This window comes from Thalassophryne amazonica, chromosome 1, assembly GCF_902500255.1.
Source record: "Thalassophryne amazonica chromosome 1, fThaAma1.1, whole genome shotgun sequence".
Lineage (NCBI taxonomy): Eukaryota > Metazoa > Chordata > Actinopteri > Batrachoidiformes > Batrachoididae > Thalassophryne > Thalassophryne amazonica.
This window is the reverse complement of record NC_047103.1, coordinates 15,883,777-15,903,183: the sequence shown is the minus strand read 5'-3', so window position 1 is coordinate 15,903,183 and position 19,407 is coordinate 15,883,777. Positions and strand designations below refer to the sequence as shown.

Sequence of the window (19,407 nt, the reverse complement as noted above, 5' to 3'; positions counted from 1 at the left end):
GTCGGCAGAACTCTGCCGCTGGCACGTTCTTTTACTAATGCACATGTGCACGCTGCCCTCCTGAGCACAGGGAGGATTAAAGAAATCATTTAAACAAATGTGACTGTGCAGTTTGCTGATGGGCTTGAATTCTTCCACGACTTTTTTAGAAAGCAGGATGAAAGTCCTGCTCTCAGTCACAGCACCTGTAAAACAGGGACCACCAACCCTGATCCTGATGAACAGGGTCAGGTGTGCTCAGCCAGTTAAGAGCTGTGAAATATCCGAGTTAATTAATCAGGCATAAATAGAGCAGGTAGACACGAGCTGTGTCTCGATTCAGGGGCTGCATCCTTCTAAGGCTGCATTCATCATAGTGTCGCGACTCGTCTTCAAAGGCTCCTTGGAATGTATCCAGCGAATGCAGCCTTCTTTCCCCCGAAAACAAGGCTACAGCAGGTGTGGCCTTCACAGCCCAAACTATTCCATGAGACGTTGTGCAATTTTTATTATTCATTTATTTACTTTTTCAAGACAGAATGGTTTGTAAGTTTATAGAAAGGACAATGTCAGGCTTCATATGTAAAATTCTAAATAAATCAGTTTTTATAATAGTCTCAACCAGAAATTGAAATATGTGCTTATATCGAGATCATGAGGCATTTTTCAGTAAAAGTGTGCGAATAGGTGTTTCTGAATAGAAATTTTGGGCTGATTACAAATTTATTGTTTGTGGACTCCAAAAATGCCTAATTAGGTCAAAGGTCAATTAGTGCAAAAATTCATTAATTTTCCATATAATATTTTATTTGATGTCTTTTGCAGGGACCATTGAAGTATTGTGAGTTGTTTCTTGAGCAAGATTTCACACTGATTATGAATCTGTGGTTTGCGGATACTAAAAATGCCTAATTAGGTCAGTAATTATATCGGTTCAATGACTAATCGAAGATAGGAATGTGCCACTTCCTAATAAATGGGCCGACTTCACGGCATCTACTGAGAACAAGACAGAGCTTGTAAAGTTTCTCTCCAGTGCCTTGATAACAGCAGCACCTGCGGCTAAGGTGGTGGTGGATTCGCATTGGAGATGGAGGTCAAAAGCACATGCCCGACAATGGAAACGTCAGCACTTGAAAGTAATCACGAGGAAGCAGACATGAGGATTGTCTTGCATTGCATCCACACTGATGCAAAAGTCACTGTCGTCGCTGCACATGACACCAATGTCCTCGTGCTGCTCTTGGCTCATTTCAAGAAGATGGCTTGCCTTCACCTCTTGCTTAAATCTGGCACTGCGAAGAAGCCGAAATATATTCCTGTCCACAGTATCCAGGACGCGCTTGGCCTTACAGAGGATGTCTGTGAAACAGTAACTGCTTTCCACGCCTTGACAGGATGCGACACAGTGTCTTATTTCTCTGGCCACACCAAGAAGACAGAGTGGGATGTTTTTCTGGAACTTGGTGTTCTCATTCAAAATCTTGACAAGGCACCAAGTCCTTCAAAGCAGGTTATGGATGATGCTGAGAAGTTCATTTGCCTAATTTACAAAGTACCATCGGAAAACTGTGATGAAGCCTGTGTCAAACTCTTCAGCAAATGCAAAGCAACTGAAACTGTTGTGTGGGCCGCCAGAAGAGGAGGTACTGCTGGCCCACCACCAGAGGGCGCCCTGCCTGAAGTGCGGGCTTCAGGCATGAGAGGGCGCTGCCGCCACGGACACAGCCGGGGGTGACAGCTGTCACTCATTATCTCTTGACAGCTGTCACCCATCTACACTACATCATCTCACTCCATAAAACCCGGACGTCATCTCCACCTCATTGCCGAGATATCGTCGACCTGTAAAGGTAATACTCTCAGCCGTATCACTGACTGTCGACTATCGAGCCTGCCCACACGTCACCCTTGTGATTGACTATTTGCAAAATTTCACATTCCTCTGTATTGTGGTTGTGCTCATTCACAACAGTAAAGTGTTCATATTCGACTCTTTCATTGTCCGTTCATTTATGCCCCCTGTTGTGGGTCCGTGTCACTACACTTTCCCAACAGAAACATTGCCTCCAACAAGTGATGCTGCTAGATATCACATACAGCGAGCGGACTACCAAGGTTATGTCTGGAGCGAAGCATGCCACCCGATGCCATCCGTACCCTTACCAATTTATTCTGGGTGGAGACTGGATGACAATGGTGTGCTTTCTCCAATCCTAACTTCATTGCCTCCAATTCCAAAGGCCTGTAAAGACATTGTCCAGTGTGGCTGTCCAAAGGGCTGTACAACAGACAGTTGTTCTTGCCGGAAGTGGGGGAATCGATGTACTGACGCCTGCAAATGCCGTGATGGAGAAGTATCATGCAGAAATAGGCCCAAAATTAATTTCCTACTTGAGCGGTTGTCAGTTACTGGAAACAGATTCCAATATGAACGTGTATGCCCCAATTTATGAACCATTAGGCAAGTTCAATTCATTAGGGTTATTCCAGAATCCACTGACTCATCAATTAGTTGTGCCACGTTGTGGATCACCTGAGTACCATTCCTCTTGTTATTAATAATTATGTGTGTTTGAAGTGTCATAAAAACTTACAACATGCCCATGTAGGTAGTCGGAATGAGCAATTGTATCGAAAGGAAGCATTCTTTATGAATACCAGTACCTTATCGTTGGAACATTTTTGATAGAAATACACTTGGTAGTAATATTTCGAACAGGACTGTGCATCACAGTCGAACATTCAGTATTCGTAGAGAACAAAATTCAAAGCCTCCTTATATTACGTAGAGAATGAAAAATGTTTGGCAGTCGAAACTTACAATATCTTTCTGTTGATTCTTTTTTGTTGTGCAAGTAATCATTGCAAAGCTTAATTGGCACCATTACTGAGATACCCTCAAAAAACTCTTTCAAATTCCTTCAGGTTTCCATTAAATTTAGACTTTTCCTGCTGTGGAAACTGTTCAAATTGCAAGATATCCCTAATTATCTTAATGGTCTCTGTAAAGGATATCGAATAAAATATCTTTTGAAAAAAAAAAAAGAATTTTTGCAATTATTGACCTTTGACTTTAATTAGTGAATTAATTAACCAATTTTGGGGTTCACAAATGAGTGATTCATAATCAATATGAAATCTTGCTCAAGAAACAACACACAATATTTCAATGGTATCTGCAAAAGACATCAAATAAAACATTATATGGAAAATTAATGAATTTTTGCACTAATTGACCTTTGACCTAATTAGTGACCTAATTAGGTGTTTTTGGAGTCCGCAAACAACAAACTCGTAATCAGCACGAAATTTCCATTCAGAAACACCTATTTGCACACTTTTACTCAAAAATGTTTTATACGTTCACAATTTCTAGAATCCTGTCTAGTCTATAAGTAAAGTATAAATAAGCATTGAATAATTATTATTAAACTATAGGTTACGCCCAGTGGTGGGCACAGCTCTGTTAATGTACGAACCGCTAATTAGCGAAGCTAACTTTTTTGTTAGCACATTAGATTTTCAGCTAACTTTGAAAACAATGAGCTGACCAATTAACTTCTGCTGTATTTAGTTCTGCTAACTTTCAGTCCGCTAACATTTTTTATTTTTTTTTGCTAGCATAGTGAGCCAAGCTAAACAGTCAAAAACATTTGTAAACCCTAAAATCATACAAGTTAGTTCCTGTCTGTTGTGTGTCTGCAACAGTCAGGCCACTGTGAGGAGCTCAGCTCTGCCCCAGCAGAAGGAGCAGGCCACCCGCCACAAGAATACTATCATTTACTTTTCACACAGTAACACAGACAGCGGCAGAAGACATCAAACGCATGGCACTCATGGTGACAACATAACTCGTCTTCACCAAACGGACTACGCTACTTAAAGTGGAAAAACAACAAATCTATAACACTAACAATACTGCCAAACCAATATGTACTACAAAAACTATAGTAAAAAAAACCCAAATCCCAAACTCCCATAATGCATTGCAGCAGCATAACAATTCAGGAACGGCTCACCCGTGGTGCGTTCAAAGCGACTGATAAAATCTACACCTCATGAGCATACCTACTGAAGAAAACCCACCTGAGTTTTGTCTTTACATAAAAATACAGCAATAAGTGTCTTTTCACTTAAAAAAAAAAGTAAAGATTTGCATGTACACGGTGTCTTTAAAGCAGACACACTGTCGATTGCTGCTGCAGTGAACTGGATATATATATATATATATATATATATATATGTGTGTGTGTGTGTGTGTTTTGTTATTTTTGTTAGGGAAACTAGAGTCCAGTACTCATAAACAACAACCACTCAGGCAACTAACATGACATTTTTTTTACCCTGGCATCTCGTGACTTTGGTTTAGCCCAGCAGCCTGCTTCAGTGTGCTTTAACCCTCCCTGGTCTCGTCTTTGATTGGCCTCCAACACTGGACAGTCACTCATATTTTACCCACACCTAATTACAACCCCAATTCTAATGAAGTTGGGATGTTGTGTATAATGTAAATAAAAACAGAATACGATTTGCAAATCCTCTTCAACCTATATTCAATTGAATACACCACAAAGGCAAGATATTTAATGTTCAAACTGATAAACTTTGTTGTTTTTGTGCAAATATTTGCTCATTGTGAAATGGATGCCTGCAACCTGTTTCAAAAAAGTTGGGACGGGGCAACAAAAGACTGGGAAAGTTGATGAATGCTCAAAGAACTCATAGCTGGAAATAGGTGAGTATCATGATTGGGTATAAAAGGAGCATCTCCAACAGGCTCAGCCGTTCACAAGCGAAGATGGGGCGAGGATCACCACTTTGTGAACAACTGCGTGAAAAAAATCGTCCAGCAGTTTAAGAACAATGTTTCTCAACATTCAATTGCAAGGAATTTACAGATTCCATCATCTACCGTCAATAATATAATCAGAAGATTCAGAGAATCTGGAGAACCTTTCTACATGTAAGCAGCAAGGCCAAAAACCAACATTTGAAATGGAAAGATGCAAAGTAGAAAAGTGTGCTGTGGTCTGATGAGTCCACATTTCACATTGTTTTTGGAAGTCATGGACGTTGTGTCCTCTGGACAAAAGAGGAAAAAGACCATCCAGATTGTTACCAGCGCAGAGTTCAAAAGCCAGCATCTGTGATGGTATGAGGGAGTGTTAGTGCCCATGTCATGGGCAGTAACACATCTGTGATGGCACCATTAGTGCTGAAAGGTACATCCAGGTTTTGAAGCAACACATGCTGCCATCCAAGCAACGTCTTTTTCAGGGACGTCCCTGCTTATTTCAGCAAGACAATGCCAAGCCACATTCTGCACGTGTTACAACAGTGTGGCTTCGTAGTAAAAGAGTGCGGGTACTAGACTGGCCTGCCTGCAGTCCAGACCTGTCACCCATTGAACATGTGCGGCGCATTATGAAGCACAAAATACGACAACGGACTGTTGAACAACTGGAGTCGTAAACATGGAGTGGTAAACATCCCACTGTCCCAGCTTTTTTGAAACGTGTTGCAGGCACCCATTTCAAAATGAGCAAATATTTGCATAAAAACAATAAAGTTTATCAGTTTGAACATTAAATATCTTGTCTTTGTGGTGTATTCAAATATAAGTTGAAGAGGATTTGCAAATCATTGTATTCTGTTTTTATTTACATTTTACACAACATCCCAACTTCATTGGAATTGGGGTTATATACTGTACAGGTGATGGTGTGTGCATGCATGACTGTTGTGAGTTGCATGTTTGCTTCTGCATTTTTGTTCATCACAGATTTGTCTCCTAACCTGCTTTTGTTGTTTTCCATTTGCACACCTTTGATTTCATATGTAGGTGAGGAGATGAAGGTTGGCGACATCATCAAACCCACCCTCCCATCTTTCCTTCCCAAGAAACCCCTCCCCCCAAAGACAAGCTGCTCCTCCTCCTCCCATCCCCCTCGGCGCCCTGAGAGACCGCCGAGTCTCGCGTCAGTACACACTTGCACTCACTTTTCATAAAACAGCCACGCCTCCCCTCGTGTTCACAGCCTAATCATGTTGTGTGGTTTACCTGCTCAGGAGTGAAAGCCCAAAGTCTGAGGGCGGGGCTTCGACAACATTCTCTGCCTCTGACAGGTCACATGACACTGGTGAGTTTGACTGACAGGAGCGTCATCCAATCACATATCAGGACATGATGCCTCAGTAAATTTTTTTAATGAGTTTGGATCTTGACTAAAAAAGGGATCACGTTTGCGTCCCCCTTCCCCTAATATGTTCAGTTTGAGTGCAGTTTTCTGTGGTCTAAACGTGTCTTTTTGTGTTTGTGCAGATATGGATTTGGATGCAGTGGTCTCATCTGCAGAGAAATTGAGTCACCCGACGGCGTCGAGGCCAAGAGTCACAGACCGCCGGCCTCGTTCACAGATCATCACACCAGTGAGTGTGCACACAGGTGGCCTGTTCCAAAGGCTGTGTTTAAATTTTTAGAGCAGTATAGCAAAAGAAAACAGCTCAGACTTCTTTTATTTGGAAGACATCGCTACAGCGTGCACAGTGCAATGGACAGGCAAAGAAGACTGCAGGCCAAATAAATGTTTGCATTTCACATTCACACAAAATCCAACATATGTATCTCCTCACATGTGCTGTGGCGTGATTATACATGATGCGCTAAGTCCCAAATAATACAGCAAAAATACTATATCATCGAAAAAATTTGAGATTTTATAAGATTTAAAATTTCCCGTGCAAATTCCACATTCCAACTTCCCATTTAAGCCACAAGGTGCACGTGACATCACTGCAGGAGGTCTGTGCTTTGCTCTGGACCTCTGATATTGATGAAAAAAGGCCTCGTTCAGCGTGGAAATACAGTGTGTCTCGTAGGTGCGTTGCTGAAATGAGAGAGACACCAGGCAGCATGTGCGCATTGTGGGATGTTTGGAGTGCATTTTTTCTTTGGATCACTTCATGGAAGGACCCATGCTTTCTTCTGAAATGGGAATAAACATAAAATGCAGTTAGTGATTTGTATTTCCAACTCACTTTTTAAAATTTTTTTAGCGTGCGTTTTGATGAGAGAGAGGAAAATAAAAAACAATGACTGAGGTCAGATTGGACACACATAGGACACACACAGACTTCTTACAGAGATGCTGGGCTGTGACCATTCAACAAAGACAGAAGAATGTGGAAAAATGGAATTCTTTTCGACTTACACATTGCTAAAGATCAGACTGACCGCGTCTGCTTCAGATTCTCTGTTTGGCTCAAACCTGTGGTCCGATCATAAAATGTGACTGTTGCGTTATCGTCTCTGTAAGTGTTTGAAGTGTCCGTCTCATACGACCTTTTATACAGTCACAATATAATGTATTTCTTCTGAGCTATTTGTGGGAATTGACACATTTTTCATGTTGTAGACTACCACGAGACGACACAAGTACGCAGTATTTTCAATAACATCCTCAGTTTCAATTCTTTAAATTAGCCTTGCTTCACAATATTTAATTTTAATTCAATTTAATTAGCTTATAATGCGCCAAATCACAGCAAAAGCCGTCTCAAGGCGCCTTACATGGAACAATTCAACATAAAAAATTAAATAAATAATTAAAAATGAATAACAAAAATTCAAATACATAATTAAAAACAGAAATAAAAAAATAAGACAGATTAAAAAATAAACTTTTCATAAGAAAGAGAATGAAAATGGGTTTTGAGTCTTGACTTCCACGGACTCTGACCGCTTCACGGTCGCAGGACACACTAATAATTTGTTAATTATAAAGGTTGTGGTTTTTCCGCCACCTCGTTTGGTAAAAATCGCTTACTGTATTTTCTGGACTAAGTCGCCAATTAGTAAAACAAAAAGTGGAGGGGGGACTTATACTCTGTTGGGACTTATATACCAAAAAAATCATGTGTCCATTATGAATAATAAAAATTATAACAACTGCAATCAGAAATTTCTGACTTTCCCCAACCGGATCACCTCTAAAATTCAGTGGAGTCTTCCATGCCCTAATATTTATCTGTGGTGAAATGTTGGTGAGAATCCGTGAGGTAGTTTTGAAGTAATTGTTGTGTGGGCCGCCAGAAGAGGAGGTACTGCTGGCCCACCACCAGAAGGCGCCCTGCCTGAAGTGCGGGCTTCAGGCACGAGAGGGCGCTGCCGCCTCAGGAACAAGCCGTGGTGACAGCTGTCACCCATCATCTGTGACAGCTGTCACTAATCCATACATCTGGTATAAAAGCAGGAAGACACCTCCACCAAACTGCCGAGATATCATCTTCATTTGGAGGTACTACTCTCAGCCTTTTTTTGAGATTTATAAATCTGTGATTGTGAGTGTTTGCAGGAGAACCGGTCGTTTTGGTGGAGGCTGTGCATGACGGCGCTCCTTTTCCTCTGAGACCACTGCAACGTGTTGAGTGAGAGGTGGAGGTGGCATTCCCACCATTGTTACTGGGTGTTCACACACCCACCCTTTGACTGTCTTTTGCTTTCTGCCAGCAGTACCAGATCCGACACGCCGGAGAGGTGGCCACCTGGGGACTCCGGGACTTGGCGGCTCCAGTATTCCTCGGGTTCAGGTGGCGGTGGAAATCCTGTGGTTCCGGTTCGTTTCCTGACGGGCGTCTCCTATCGTCGAGCCTGCCCACACGACACCTTTATTAATTGACTGTTGCACATTCTGATTCTGCTGTGTTTGGTTGTGACATTCACACCAGTAAAGTGTTATAATTTGACTTCTTCCATTGTCCGTTCATTTACGCCCCCTGTTGTGGGTCCGTGTCACTACACTTTCCCAACAGTAATCCTTCAAAGTCTATATAAAGTGAAATCTTTATCCAGAATCTGGATCCTGATCTGGATCACCTTCAAAATTCAGTGGAGTTTTCCATGCCCTAATATTTATCTGTGGTGAAATGTTGGTGAGAATCCGTGAGGTAGTTTTGATGTAATCCTTCAAAGTGTATGTAAAGTGAAACCTTGATCCACAACCTGGATTCGGATCTGGATCACCTCCAAAATTGAATGGAGTCTTCCATGGCCTAATATGTGTCTGTGTTGAAAATTTTATCAAAATCTGTGCAGTACTTTTGACATAATCCTGTTAAAACTAATCCTTCAAAGCCTTGTGCAACCTGATCCAGAATCTTGATCTGGATCCAGATCACCTCCAAAATTTAATGGGTTCTTCCATGGCCTAATATGTATCTGCAGTGAAAACTTCATCAAAATCTGTACAGTAGTTTTGACACAATCCTGCTAACAGACATACAGACAAATGAATACAACCCCTGGCAAAAATTATGGAATCACTGGCCTCGGAGGATGTTCATTCTGTTGTTTAATTTTGTAGAAAAAAAGCAGATCACAGACATGACACAAAACTAAAGTCATTTCAAATGGCAACTTTCTGGCTTTAAGAAACACTATAAGAAATCAAGAAAAAAAGATTGTGGCAGTCAGTAACGGTTACTTTTTTAGACCAAGCAGAGGAAAAAAATATGGACTCACTCAATTCTGAGGAATAAATTATGGAATCACCCTGTAAATTTACATCCCCAAAACTAACACCTGCATCAAATCACATCTGCTCGTTGACATTAACCCTATGTCATGAAATTGACCCTATGTGTCTTTTTGCAAGGAATGTTTTCACAGTTTTTGCTCTATGGCAAGATGCATTATCTTCTTGAAAAATGATTTCATCATCCTTAAACTGTTGTGTGGGCCGCCAGAAGAGGAGGTACTGCTGGCCCACCACCAGAGGGCGCCCTGCCTGAAGTGCGGGCTTCAGGCACGAGAGGGCGCTGCCGCCCCACAAGAGCGGCCGGGGTGACAGCTGTCACTCATCGGCTATGACAGCTGTCACCAATCATCAGCTCCTCACCCCTAATAAAAGGAGGACACACCTCCACCACGTCGCCGAGATATCGTTCTACCAAGGAGGTAAATTCTCAGCCGTGATTGTGCCTACGCACGTACTAGCTGTTCTGGTTTTGTGATCTTTGTGATCAGGAGATTCAACTCGCTATTTCCAGCGGGAGGCTGGGGGTTCGTGGATTGACGAGCAGTGAATAGTTTTCACTCCTCACTCCGAACCACGTAAAAATAGGAGATTGATTCTGCACTGTGTTCTGGTGTTAAGGTGGAGGTGTTTTTCCCACCTGACTATTAAAAGAAGAACTTGCTGACTGTTTTTGCTCTTCGCCAGCAGTACCAGATCCGACACGCGGAGACGGTGGCCACCTGGGGGACTCGGAACTTGGCGGCTCCAGTATTCTGGTTCGGTGGTGGAGGAAATCGTGTGGTTCCGGTTCTTCTCGAGACGGACGTCTCCTATCGTCGAGCCTGCCCACACGACACCTTGATTGATTGACTTTGTACTCATTCTATAATCTGCTGTGTGTAGTTGTGGCATTCACAACAGTAAAGTGTTCATATTTGACTTCTTTTATTGTCCGTTCATTTGCGCCCCCTGTTGTGGGTCCGTGTCACTACACTTTCACAAAATAAACATCAGAAAAGTGTCCAAAATATCAACGTAAACTTGTGCATTTATTGATGATGTAATGACAGCCATCTCCCCAGTGCCTTTACATGACATGCAGCCCCATATCATCAATGACTGTGGAAATTTACATGTTGTCTTCAGGCAGACATCTTTATAAATCTCATTGGAACGGCACCAAACAAAAGTTCCAGCATCATCACCTTGCCCAATGCAGATTCGAGATTCATCACTGAATATGACTTTCATCCAGTCATCCACAGTCCACTATTGCTTTTCTTTAGCCCATTGTAACCTTGTTGTTGTGAAAGTGTCGTGTCACGGACCCACAACAGGGGGCGTTAATGAACGGACAATGGATAAGCCAAAAAGTAACAATTTAATGTTGTGAATCACACAACGATGTACAGACAATAACAATATGGTGGACTGTCAATCATACACCAGGTGACGTGTGGGCAGGCTTGACGATAGAAGACGCCTGGCGAGAGAAAAGCCGGATCCACACAGCTTCCACCGCCAACGGAGCTGAAGAACACCGGAGCCACCAAGCCCTGCGCCCCAGGTGGCCGCTGTCTTCAGCAGTCAGACCCGGTACTGCTGGCAGAGAACAGAGACAGTCCAGATGAGTGTGAGGTCGCACACTCAGTAATCCCACAGGCTGTATTCAGTAAAGGAGGGAGAACCTCCACCTCCAATCACACACTCGTGCAGCTCCTGTCTAACCACTTATCTGATTGGAGTGTGAAGCGAAGCCGTCGCTGATCACACCAAACGCCAATCCCACAGATAAGGCAAACACCACAGGATAACGGCTGCAAAAGAAGTTCAGATTATTACTCAACGTTTCGAGTCAGCAGAGAAAATTACCTGATTGGTAGTTGATTTCTCGGCGGGGAGGTGGAGTTGCAGTCCGGCCTTTATGGTGGTGGTGATGAGTAGTGGATGAGTGACAGCTGGTACGGATGATGAGTGACAGCTGTCACTCCTGGTCGCTCCGACGCCCTCTCGTGCTTGAAGCCCGCACTTCAAGCAGGGCGCCATCTTGTGGTGGTGGGCCAGCAGTACCTCCTCTTCAGCGGCCCACACAACACTTGTTTTTTTCTGTTTAGGTGTTAATGATGGCTTTCGTTTAGCTTTTCTGTATGTAAATCCCATTTCCTTTAGGCGGTTTCTTACAGTTCGGTCACAGACGTTGACTCCAGTTTCCTCCCATTCGTTCCTCATTTGTTTTGTTGTGCATTTTCGATTTTTGAGACATATTGCTTTAAGTTTTCTGTCTTGACGCTTTGATGTCTTCCTTGGTCTACCAGTATGTTTGCCTTTAACAACCTTCCCATGTTGTTTGTATTTGGTCCAGAGTTTAGACACAGCTGACTGTAAACAACCAACATCTTTTGCAACATTGCGTGATGATTTACCCTCTTTTAAGAGTTTGATAATCCTCTCCTTTGTTTCAACTGGCATCTCTCGTGTTGGAGCCATGATTCATGTCAATCCACTTGGTGCAACAGCTCTCCAAGGTGTGATCACTCCTTTTTAGATGCAGACTAACAAGCAGATGTGATTTGATGCAGGTGTTAGTTTTGGGGATGAAAATTTACAGGGTGATTCCATAATTTATTCCTCAGAATTGAGTGAGTCCATATTTTTTTCCTCTGCTTGGTCTAAAAAAGTAACCGTTACTGACTGCCACAATCTTTTTTTTCTTGATTTCTTATAGTGTTTCTTAAAGCCAGAAAGTTGCCATTTGAAATGACTTTAGTTTTGTGTCATGTCTGTGATCTGCTTTTTTTCTACAAAATTAAACAACTGAATGAACATCCTCCGAGGCCGGTGATTCCATAATTTTTGCCAGGGGTGGACGTAATAACTTTTTATATGGGGCATTTCCAGGAATTAAATCACTGAACAAAATAAACTCCAATAATGAAAGAATAAATGTGAGCAATAAAAAGTGCACTTCAACAATACACAAAAATCCCAGCGAGACGTTTATATATATTTTTTCCTCTTCATGAGGCATTTTTTTCACAGGTGTGAATTATAATCCAACAAATATGTAATTACTCTGAGTAAATCTGCTGACAGTCGTCTCCAAATCAACACTTGATAGTCAGACGTGTCTCTCTTGCAGTCGTCGCTGCCCACTCCAGAGCTGTTGGACGCCCCTGTGGTGGAGGACAAGAAGGAGAGGACAAAGGAGGAGCAGGACTCAGCCTCTGCCAGATCTGCAGACGCCTCACTGAGGAAAGGAGTTCCCGCCGTCTCGGTACGACCGTCACCTGTACCTCTTCCCGGTATTCAAAGTGACCAGCAGAGGGTAGCAATGCAGAGATTTTCATCAAGCTGTAAAGCATAAAGATAAAGATTCTGTTAGTTCATGTTAAGTATTTATTGAAAATTCAGTTTTTTGTTTGTTTCATGTTGAATTTATAATCCTAATAGAAAGTGTTTGAATTAAATTATTGTTGCTTTTGTATGATACAAGAATTGTTCACCTCTTGGCTTCCAGGTACCTGAGGGTAAGTCAGCGTTGCCGGTCAAGCCTGCTGTTCTGTCCCTACCAAACAGCACCGGCCATCGTCCTGCCTCGCCGTCTTCCTCCTCAGCTCTAAGTCCCTCCCCTGAGCTGCGGCATTCCCCTGTGTCCCCGCCCATGCTGGAGGAACTCAGGAACCAGCTGCGTGACCTGAGGGCTTCCATAGAACTGCTGAAGAGCCAGCACAGGTGTGTGGGTGTGGCTTCCCTGAATGTGGGCGGGTCTGTCGGAGTCCTGATGCTGATGTGTTGATATACATTTCAGGCAGGAGATGAAGCAGCTGACCAGTGCGCTGGATGAGGAGAAGAAAAGTCGGCTTAGTTTACAGGTGAGACTCGTAGAGCCGCGAAGAGCCGTTTATAGACCGTGGACAACACGGAAAACGCCACAGTACAGCGCAAAGTCTGAGGACTGATCTTGAATAAATAACATTTCAGTTTGGATCAGATTAAGGGGCAGATATATGTTACATGTTTCATTTCAACTTTACTGTGATGGTGTATGTCAAAATCCAACGCCTCGTCCGCGTCGTGACACCTGAGTAATGGACGAAGTACAGGATTGCCTGTTGAGGTGAAATATAGTGGCGACCTCCGGGCTTCATGCTACAGCAAGCATGAAGACCCAACAGGAACCCTGAACACAAGACGGTAAAACGGGGCTCTGGTGAAAAAAAAGTCCTCAACAGCGGGTCAGGCAGACAAGATGATGGCTTGTAAACCAACAGCTGTGAAGGCAGTTGAAGGCTGCAGCAGGTCCTCAGTCCTTGATCATCTGGGATTTCCTAGAAGTTGGACCACACTAAGGATCTGCCAAGGACTGTGTGGTTGTCAGCGTGCAACGACATTCCCATGCTAAACAAATCCATGCACAGGCATCTGTGCTTTGACCGTAGATGAAGCTTTTCTACATTTTTCCATCCCTTGTGGGAATCGATAAAAAAAACAGTCTCCCTCACCACAGAGGGGCTGCCACGGCGATGATGACAGAAACAAAATTATAAAAATTGTATCACTGTCCAAATACTTTTGCACCTAACTCGATAAGAGTATGTTTCTAGATGCAGTGTGTCAGGAAAGTATTCAGAGCGCTTCACTTTTTTCACATTTTGTTATGTTATAGCCTTATTCCAAAATTGAGTAAATTCTTTTTTTTTTCCCAAAAATTCTATGCACAACACCCCATAATGATAACATGAAAAAAAACTTTTTTTTTTATTTTTTTTATTTTTTTGCAATTTATGCAAATTTATTAAAAATAAAAACGAAGAAATCACGTGTACATAATTATTCACACCCTTTGTGCAATACTTTGTTGATGCACCTTTGGCAGCAATTACACCATCGGGTCTTGTTGAATATGACGCCACAAGCTTGGTGCACCTGTCTTTGGACAGTTTTGTCCATTCTTCTTTGCAGCACCTCTCAAGCTCCGTCAGGTTGGATGGGGAGCGTCGGTGCACAGCTGTAGGGATGGCACCTGGTTTTTTTCCCCAACATGACCCCTGGCATTCACGCCAAAGAGTTCAGACTTTTGTCTCATCAGACCAGAGAATTTTGTTTCTCATGGTCTGAGAGTCCTTCAGGTACCTTTTGACAAACTCCAGGTGGGCTGCCATGTGCCTTTTGCTAAGGAGTGACTTCCGTCTGGCTACTTTACCTTACAGGCCTGATTAGTGGATTGCTGCAGAGATGGTTGTCCTTCTGGAAGGTTCTCCTCTCTCCACAGAGGAATGCTGGGGCGCTGACAGAGTGACCAACAGATTCTTAGTCACTTCCCTGACTAAGGCCCTTCTCCCCTGATCGCTTAGTTTAGAAGGACGACCAGTTCTAGGAAGAGTCTTGGTGGATGTGAACTTCTTCCATTTACAGATGATGGAGGCCACTGTGTTCATTGGGACCTTCAAAGCAGCAGAAATGTTTCTGTACCCTTCCCCAGATTCGTGCGTCAAGACAATCCTGTCTCAGAGGTCTACAGAGAGTTAACCTACAGAATTTACCCCAGGTGGACTCCAATTAAGCAGTAGAAACATCTCAAGGATGATCAGCGTAAACAAGATGCACCCGCGCTTCATGGCAAAGGCTGTGAATAATTATGTACATCTGATTTCTTTTTTTTTTTTTTAATAAATTTGCAAAAAATCTCAAAAAAAAACTTTTTCATATTGTCATTATGGGGTATTGTGTGTTGACTTTTGAGGAGGAAAAAAAAAAAATTTCATCCATTTTGGAATGGGGCTGTAACATAGAAAAATGTGGAAAAGTGAAGCGCTGTGAATACTTACCAGATGCGCTGTATTTACATAAAATCTATAGAACAATCCATCTTGTGCCTACAGACAGTGTGAATGTGTCTCATAGTGCAGAGTAAGTAGCTCACTGGGTGTCCCCCCAGATAGGAGTATATGTAGTAGTATATGTATGTAGTATATGCAGCAATCTTCCATTCCAGCTTATTAATTAATCAAAAACCCAGACAGAGCTTTAATTCATTTGAAAGCTTGACTCTTAGTCTTGTCCATCCAAATTGGAAGTCCCAAAAACCAGTTTTATTTGTTATTATCTATCGTCCACCTGATCGTTACTGTGAGTTTCTCTGTGATTTTTCAGACCTTTTGTCTGACTTAGTGCTTAGCTCAGATAAGATAATTATAGTGGGCGATTTTAACATCCACACAGATGCTGAGAATGACAGCCTCAACACTGCATTTAATCTATTATTAGACTCAATTGAATGAGTCCACCCACCACTTTAATCATATCTTAGATCTTGTTCTGACTTATGGTATGGAAATTGAAGACTTAACAGTATTCCCTGAAAACTCCCTTCTGTCTGATCATTTCTTAATAACATTTACATTTACTCTGATGGACTACCCAGCAGTGGTGAATAAGTTTCATTACACTAGAAGTCTTTCAGAAAGCACTGTAACTAGGTTTAAGGATATGATTCCTTCTTTGTTATGTTCTCCAGTGCCATATACCAACACAGTGCAGAGTAGCTACCTAAACTCTGTAAGTGAGATAGAGTATCTCGTCAATAGTTTTACATCCTCATTGAAGACAACTTTGGATGCTGTAGGTCCTCTGAAAAAGAGAGCTTTAAATCAGAAGTGCCTGACTCCGTGGTATAACTCACAAACTCGCAGCTTAAAGCAGATAACCCGTAAGTTGGAGAGGAAATGGCGTCTCACTAATTTAGAAGATCTTCACTTAGCCTGGAAAAAGAGTCTGTTGCTCTATAAAAAAGCCCTAAAGCTAGGACATCTTACTACTCATCACTAATTGAAGAAAATAAGAACAACCCCAGGTTTCTTTTCAGCACTGTAGCCAGGCTGACAAAGAGTCAGAGCTCTATTGAGCCGAGTATTCCTTTAACTTTAACTAGTAATGACTTCATGACTTTCTTTGCTAATAAAATTTTAACTGTTAGAGAAAAAAATTACTCATAACCATCCCAAAGATGTATCGTTATCTTTGGCTGCTTTCAGTGATGCCGGTATTTAGTTAGACTCTTTCTTTGTTCTGTCTGAGTTATTTTCATTAGTTACTTCCTCCAAACCATCAACATGTCTATTAGACCCCATTCCTACCAGGCTGCTCAAGGAAGCCCTACCATTAATTAATGCTTCGATCTTAAATATGATCAATCTATCTTTATTAGTTGGCTATGTACCACAGGCTTTTAAGGTGGCAGTAATTAAACCATTACTTAAAAAGCCATCACTTGACCCAGCTATCTTAGCTAATTATAGGCCAATCTCCAACCTTCCTTTTCTCTCAAAAATTCTTGAAAGGGTAGTTGTAAAACAGCTAACTGATCATCTGCAGAGGAATGGTCTATTTGAAGTGTTTCAGTCAGGTTTTAGAATTCATCATAGTACAGAAACAGCATTAGTGAAGGTTACAAATGATCTTCTTATGGCCTCTGACCGTGGACTCATCTCTGTGCTTGTTCTGTTAGACCTCAGTGCTGCTTTTGATACTGTTGACCATAAAAATTTTATTACAGAGATTAGAGCATGCCATAGGTATTAAAGGCACTGCGCTGCGGTGGTTTGAATCATATTTATCTAATAGATTACAGTTTGTTCATGTAAATGGGGAATCTTCTTCACAGACTAAGGTTAATTATGGAGTTCCACAAGGTTCTGTGCTAGGACCAATTTTATTCACTTTATACATGTTTCCCTTAGGCAGTATTATTAGACGGCATTGCTTAAATTTTCATTGTTACGCAGATGATACCCAGCTTTATCTATCCATGAAGCCAGAGGACACACACCAATTAGCTAAACTGCAGGATTGTCTTACAGACATAAAGACACGGATGACCTCTAATTTCCTGCTTTTAAACTCAGATAAAACTGAAGTTATTGTACTTGGCCCCACAAATCTTAGAAACATGGTGTCTAACCAGATCCTTACTCTGGATGGCATTACCCTGACCTCTAGTAATACTGTGAGAAATCTTGCTAACAGGGACTAGAAGGAGAGAGCATATCTCACCCATATTGGCCTCTCTTCATTGACTTCCTGTTAATTCTAGAATAGAATTTAAAATTCTTCTTCTTACTTATAAAGTTTTGAATAATCAGGTCCCATCTTATCTTAGGGACCTCATAGTACCATATCACCCCAATAGAGTGCTTCGCTCTCAGACTGCAGGCTTACTTGTAGTTCCTAGGGTTTGTAAGAGTAGAATGGGAGGCAGAGCCTTCAGCTTTCAGGCTCCTCTCCTCTGGAACCAGCTCCCAATTCAGATCAGGGAGACAGACACCCTATCTACTTTTAAGATTAGGCTTAAAACTTTCCTTTTTGCTAAAGCTTATACTTAGGGCTGGATCAGGTGACCCTGAACCATCCCTTAGTTATGCTGCTATAGACTTAGACTGCTGGGGGGTTCCCATGATGCACTGAGTGTTTCTTTCTCTTTTTGCTCTGTATGCACCACTCTGCATTTAATCATTAGTGATTGATCTCTGCTCCCCTCCACAGCATGTCTTTTTCCTGGTTCTCTCCCTCAGCCCCAACCAGTCCCAGCAGAAGACTGCCCCTCCCTGAGCCTGGTTCTGCTGGAGGTTTCTTCTTAAAAGGGAGTTTTTCCTTCCCACTGTTGCCAAGTGCTTGCTCACAGGGGGTCGTTTTGACCGTTGGGGTTTTTCCGTAATTATTGTATGGCCTTGCCTTACAATATAAAGCGCCTTGGGGCAACTGTTTGTTGTGATTTGGCGCTATATAAATAAAATTGATTTGATTTGATATGTTACATATGTCACAGAAGTGTAAAACAAGCTGATCCAGATCTACATTTTTCGTAAAGAAGGGTCATTTCTACACGCATTAGACCAGCGTCCTGTCCAGGGTGTGCCCTGCTTCTTGCCCTATGACTGTTGGGATAGGCTCCAACCCCTGTCATCCCTGATTGGAGTAAGCCAGTATAGAAAATGAAAGAATTTCTGCATGCACTGACATAAAATGACAGCACTTATGAGTGTGTTGAACCTGAAGCCTCAACTATTTTTAACTGTGAAATATTGTTAAAAGTGAGTTTGTGCAACATAACCCCTTTAAGAGCATGAGATAATTCCTGTTTTCCCAGAGATTAAATTATAACTTGTGTTTGTTTCTTTTCCAGATGGAAGTCGAGCACATAAAGAAAAGTCTGTCTAAATGAAGGCTGACACATTCTCATCAGATCGCTCTGATCACCCCACGGGATGTCAAAATGTTGGCTGAGACTTTTCAGCCAAACACGTTTGTGCCAAATGATCATCGAGATCAGCATCAGCAACAATACAGCACCATGGAAACAGCCACCTTCACCCTCAGCTCCGCCTTATCCTGCGTTTACGTCCGTATTTTTTTTCTTTCTTTCTTTCTTTGAAAGACTCTTCTCTGTTTCTTCTTGACTGCTATCTTGTTGGAGCTTGCTGTGTCACTGGTACTGACCTTGGCATGTCGCTGTGTGTCCTCACACTTACGCAACGGTGACACAAAGCTGCAGTCATCATGGCAACCTCACGGTACTTTTTTTTTTTGGTTTTTCTTTTTTGAAGTGTGAAGAAAAAGTGGAACCCGACCACCGTAGCCTGGTTGGTTTCACGACCTCTGTGCTGTTCTGTGTCCACTCTGTGGCCTTCGTTTCTTATCTGTCTGCACCTGTGTGCGTTTGTGTGTGTGTGTGTGCGTTTGTGTGTGTGTTTTCCATCCCTCTGAGAAACGTTATGATATTTACACCTTGAGTTTGGAAAGTGAGGCAAGTTTGGGCTGACGTCTTCAAAACACTAGTTTACAGTCAAATTATCTGCTGCACATATGTAGCTTTGGGTTACCATTGTTTTATAGTGCATGGTGTTTCTGTAGT

General features: G+C 42.2%; 1 protein-coding gene across 2 annotated transcripts in view; it reads left to right on the top strand.

Moving 5' to 3' along the window:
• Positions 1–18,847, top strand: part of sh3kbp1 (SH3-domain kinase binding protein 1) — a 78,585-nt gene extending 59,738 nt beyond the window's left edge. For both annotated transcript variants that reach the window (XM_034166093.1, XM_034166087.1), the window contains exons 13-19: positions 5,825–5,960; positions 6,052–6,122; positions 6,305–6,411; positions 12,637–12,771; positions 13,015–13,229; positions 13,306–13,369; positions 18,679–18,847. In XM_034166093.1, the coding sequence (XP_034021984.1) occupies positions 5,825–5,960; positions 6,052–6,122; positions 6,305–6,411; positions 12,637–12,771; positions 13,015–13,229; positions 13,306–13,369; positions 18,679–18,717 (767 nt within the window). In that variant the 3' untranslated portion in view covers positions 18,718–18,847. The remainder of the gene's footprint in view (positions 1–5,824; positions 5,961–6,051; positions 6,123–6,304; positions 6,412–12,636; positions 12,772–13,014; positions 13,230–13,305; positions 13,370–18,678) is intronic.
• The last annotated feature ends 560 nt before the right edge of the window (positions 18,848–19,407 follow it).